The sequence below is a fragment of the Octopus bimaculoides genome, chromosome 4 (genome assembly GCF_001194135.2).
Source record: "Octopus bimaculoides isolate UCB-OBI-ISO-001 chromosome 4, ASM119413v2, whole genome shotgun sequence".
NCBI classification, from domain to species: domain Eukaryota; kingdom Metazoa; phylum Mollusca; class Cephalopoda; order Octopoda; family Octopodidae; genus Octopus; species Octopus bimaculoides.
The window spans coordinates 42,038,218-42,043,804 of record NC_068984.1 but is presented as its reverse complement, the minus strand read 5'-3'; the positions used below and the strand labels follow the sequence as shown (position 1 = coordinate 42,043,804).

The 5,587-nt window shown below is 40.1% G+C and overlaps 1 protein-coding gene across 1 annotated transcript in view; it reads left to right on the top strand.

Annotated features, from left to right (window-relative positions):
* The first annotated feature begins 711 nt into the window (after positions 1-711).
* Positions 712-5,587, top strand: part of LOC106881759 (slowpoke-binding protein) — a 37,774-nt gene continuing 32,898 nt past the window's right edge. Inside the window, exon 1 of the mRNA XM_052967032.1 lies at positions 712-1,406. Within this exon, the coding sequence (XP_052822992.1) occupies positions 1,371-1,406 (36 nt within the window). The 5' untranslated portion in view covers positions 712-1,370. The remainder of the gene's footprint in view (positions 1,407-5,587) is intronic.

Here is a 5,587-nt window from a genome sequence, read left to right as displayed (position 1 = left end):
CGTTTTCTTTCCTTCATTTCCTTGTTGCACTTTTCTTTCTTTTTCTCATTGTTTATTATTTACTTGTTCTTGTTTGTTTCTTTGTTTGTTTTTAAGTAAAGGGCCATTGGTTACTCCTCCACCCCCTCTTTTCTCCCTTCTAAATTCCGACCTTTGGTTAAATTTCTTTTTTCTTTTTCCCTTAGCTAGCAATTTTCTCTCTCATTTATCTCATCCGATCTGATTATAACTGCACATTCCCCCCCTCTCTCTCTCTCTATATATATATATCTTTGTCTCTCTCTCCCTCTCTCTCTCTTGCCGAATTTCTCTTCCTCAGTCGTTTCTGTTTTCTACTCCTCCTCCTCCTCCTCCTTTTACTTTTCATTTTCATAATTATCTTCTTACACCTCTACCTTCACCCCCTACTGCTCCACCGCCGAATATTCTTTCTCCTCCTCCTCCTCCTCCTGTTCCTCCACCCTCTGCTCTCCTTCATTTAGCAATGTCCACCTTTGTTCTAGTTGCTTTCCTCTGTTTTCCTTCATTCTTTTAACTCCCCCCACATCGTTTTCCACTTTCTCCTCATCCACCCATTACATTCAAAATGGATTACACTAATTCCATTTTTTTTCACCCTCCCCCATTTACCTGTTCACTAGCTCCATAATACTCTATTTTCCTCTTCTCTCTTCCCCTTCTCTCTCTTTCTTTTTCTCTCTCCCACGCTCATTCAGTCAACTCGTTATTCCTCTTCATCAACTTTCTTTCCCTCTTCTAATACCCATAGTCTTCTCTTAACTCGTCGTCTCGACTTATTCGCCTGGATTAAACTTACGCGGAGGCCTAAACAAACAACAAACACGCGCATCATATTTGGTTCTCTATCTGTCTATCTGTCTATCTATCTATATATCTATCTATCCGCCTGTCTGTCAGTCTCTCTCTTTCAGTCTCTCTATCCATCTGTCTCTGTCTCTCTCTCCCCATCTCTCTCTCGCTCTCTCTCTCTCTCTAAGCAATGATCACAAGAAGATAACACATATACACACACGTATACCTACCTACCTACCTACCTACCTTATACATTTTGTCCGTGAATAATTACTGAAGACAGTAACTTCGGCCTCGTGGCTGATTGGGTTTTTGCATGCACAAGCCTATGCCATGCTTTAAAGAACATTAATGAACTATGGAGCATGAGCCACATTTCAGTTATCTTCCCCTCTTTCTTCTTCCCCACTTCTCTTTCTTTTATATATAGATGTACATAATATCTACTCGGAAACATAACGCCATTATACGTTTATGTTGAATATACTATTTTGCTATTTATGTATTCATACCTACCCGTGTTTACGAAAGGATTGATAAGTTATTGAAACTCATCGATGGATGTACTGGAGTGGTTTAATAAAAGCTGGCCGGTAAGTTATTTCTATTTATTTGAGGTTGACTTTGCATTTCATCATTTCAGGGGACGATTAATTAAGTATCAGTGAAACAAATTTAGGGCCTTGTGCCTCCAGTAGAAAGGATTATTATTATTATTATTATTATCATTATTATTATTATTATTATTATTATTATTATTATTGTTCAGTAGTTTTATTTTTTTTAACGTGCTTTCACTTCACTACCGAGCGCAGCTCTGTGTGCCTTGGGTATGTGCTGTGGTTTGCTGTGATGCTCTTATGGTTACTGTATTGAAAGTGTTATTATTATTATTATTATTATTATTATTATTATCATTATTTTACTTCTCAGAGTTCTCGGGCTTACTTGCTCTGGTTGATTCTGTAGAAGCGGACAGCAACCTGTTGCCAGAGGTCTCACAGGGTCTCTTTCCGTTAATTATAAGCTTTGGTACCTGGATGTTAACTTATTGTGGAAGACACTCAACACCCAAGCACCAATCTCAAAATCCTAGCTATCCCCAATAGAGCAGTTTTTTGAGGCCTGCTCTGCCCTCATGTCAATTCCAATTTCTCCGACATATTTCTCGAATTTGGTTGTTAGTGCTCCGTGTGCCCCCACACAACGACTGGGATAGCAGTTACTCTCCTTGTTGCCTATATTCTTGCAATTTTGTCTTTTAGTAGTCTGTATTTCTCCATCTTTTCTAGCTCTTTGTCATCTACACGGGCATTCCCAGGTATGGCTATATCTATGATCTTGGTTTCTCTTTTTCCTTTTAATCACCACAATAATGTCTGGTCCTCGAACATCGGCGAGCAGGCAGAATCGTTAGCACGCCAAGCAAAATGCTTAGCGTCATTTCGTCCGTCCTTACGTTCTGAGCTCAAATTCCGCCGTGGTCGGCTTTGCCTTTCATCCCTTCGGGGTCGATGAAATAAATACCAGTAGAGTACTGAGGTCGATATAATCGACTCCCCTCTCCCACAAATCTGCTGCCCTTTTGGAAAAATTTGAAACCATCATCATCATTATTATTATTATTATTATTATTATTATTAAGGCACCGAGCTGGCAACATTGTTAGCCCACCGGGGAAAAAAATAAGCGGTATTTCGTCCGTCTTTACGAAGCCAACTTTGCCCTTCGTTTTTCCGGGGTCGATAAAATAAGCACCAGTTGAGCACTGGGGTTGATCTAATTGACCTGCCTCGTCCCTCGCAATTATTGGCCTTGTACTAAAATTTAAAACCATTATCATTATTGCGGTGAGCTGGCAGAACCGTTAGCACGCCAGGCAAAATGTCTAACGGCATTTTATCCGTCTTTATGTTCTGAGTTTACATTCCGCCGAGGTCGACTTTGCCTTTCATCCTATCGATAAACTAAGTACCAGTGAAACACCGGGGCTGATGTAATCGAGTAGTCCCCTCTCCCCAAATTTCAGGCTTTGTGCCTTTAGTAGAAAGGATCATCATCATCCTCCTCCTCATCATCATCGTCATCATCCTCATCATCATCATCATCATCATCCTCATCGTCGTCGTCGTCGTTAACATCATCGTCATCAGAATTATCATTGTGATTAAAAGCAGAATCGTACATTTCCCCTGAGCTCCACTTAGAAAATATTTTCTTCAAGGACTTTTTTTTTTTTTTGTAGACACTCCGTCGCTTACGACATCGAGGGTTCCAGTTGATCCGATCAACGGAATAGCCTGCTCGTGAAATTAACGTACAAGTGGCTGAGCACTCCACAGACACGCGTACCCTTAACGTAGTTCTTGGGGATATTCAGCGTGACACAGTGTGACAAGGCTGGCCCTTTGAATTACAGGCACAACAGAAACAAGAAGTAAGAGTGAAAGAAAACTGTGGTGAAAGAGTACAGCAGGGTTCGCCACCATCCCCTGCCGGAGCCTCGTGGAGCTTTAGGTGTTTTCGTTCAATAAACACTCACAACGCCCGGTCTGGGAATCGAAACTGCGATCTTATGACCGCGAGTCCGCTGCCCTAACTACAACCCTCACCTCAACAAAGGGCTTTCAGAATGTTTGAATATTTATCCTAATACTTAGGAGAAAAGGAGAACATTCATCCGCAGACATCTTCGTCCTATACACATTTTTGCAGGCGTCAAGTTTAGCTCGTTTATTAAGGTTCAATACTGACAGCACAGATTTGCGAAAGTAGGAGTCAGTCACAAGTAGTTTTTATTCATGATTAGTTCCAAACAATTTTTGAAAACAGGAAATTGGATTTAATTTAAAAAAAGTTAAGCAGAAATTGATAATGAAACAGAAAACTAATGGATGCCGTCGCCGCATTCATGGTCATCGTGACCATTTAAAGGGATCATATCAATATGATAATAGTAACAGATGATGATGCTGATGATGATGATGATGATGATGATGATGATGATGATGACGAGGATGATAATGATGAGGAGGAGCATGAGGAGGATGATGATGGTGATGATGATGATGATGATGATGATGATGGTGATGATGATGGTCATGATGATGATGATGATGACGAGGATGATGATGATGAGGAGGAGGAGGATGATCATGATGGTGATGATGATGATGATGATGATGGTGATGATAATGATGATTTGCAGTATTTGTTCCAGTTCTTTGCACGCTACCTGTAACGCCTGCAAAGACAAAATTATACTGCCACAAATTGGCGGCTTTTTCGCATAAACATTGGTGGGCAGCACTCATGAGCAACGATCAGTCCTCCTCAAAATATCTTGCCCGAAACTTACACACACATTTGCTGATGTTTGACCCAATACAACCGATTAGATATAGCTGTGTGGGATTACAAGAAAAAAAGCTTTGTTGCGGGAATCAGCTCCCTTCGGATACCTTTATGATTAGGAAAATACAAGAAAAAAAAAATGCCTATGGACCATTGATAAGGAGGAGTCAGTAAATACAGTACCTAAGATAAACTTTTAGCTTCATGACTATTATTATTGAAGCAACAAGATACGTACCGACCCGCCTGGAGCAAAGTATGACTGAACTTGGGTTCTTGGGGCGAGAACGCAACCCCTTAATTTATACGTTACAAATGATCATGATATCTAAGACAATAAAAATCTGTAAGACCCTTTTATGATTTAGAAGAGGATGAATCAAAGATGCTTGCCTTCAGAATCTGGCTACCAAAAAGAAGACCGGTCAAAATTACCTCTGAATTAAAAAAAAAAGTGGGGGGGAGAAAACCTATCTGTCTACCTCTATATGCGTGGGTATATATATATATGTGTGTATGTGTGTGTGTACACACACATATAAATTAAAATGGAAAATTTAAATGTAAAGTATATAATACATTATAAACGCTTATTTGGAGGGGGAAATGTGCTGTTGAAACAGGAACCCGGTGTCTGTTATTACCTGAATAACCGCTTTGCTTTTCACGGTTCATTTTTCTCTTCAAAAATGGTCCTTATTATGTCCATTATTATATTTAAAAATCTAACTGCTTAATTTACAATTGTTTGTATTTTTTAGTTAATGCTCATCATAAGCAGCAAATAAAAATATGATATATACCTAAGAAAGCATTAAAATTCCTATCTGCTAGGGTCTGAATGACTTACCTATCATCTATGAAACAAGTGAGATTCCTTGTCGAGGTAGGTGTGTGAGTTATACTTAGAAAACCTTTATAGAATGATATAATTTAGACCAAGAAATGTGACATGTGCTCAGGAATGTACTGGATAACAATGTCGCCCTGGCAATAGCTATGCTTTTCGCGTTCTGTCACAGGAAAGGGGAAGGCGTAGTTCATTTTCTGTTCTAAATTTGTGCTTATACTGCCTTCCTTCACACACACGTGCACGACTGTAGGCTTGATGCAAATGAACAATAGATTCATTAATTAGAGAAGTTGGCACTCCGTCGCTTACGACGACGCGGGTTCCAGTTGATCCGATCAACGGAACAGCCTGCTCGTGAAATAAGCATGAAAGTGGCTGAGCACTCCACAGACACGTGTACCCTTAACGTAGTTCTCTGGGATATTCAGCGTGACACAGTGTGACAAAGCTGACCCTTTGAATTACAGGCACAACAGAAACAGGAATTAAGAGTGAGAGAAAGTTGTGGTGAAAGAGTACAGCAGGGTTCGCCACCATCCCCTGCCGGAGCCTCGTGGAGCTTTAGGT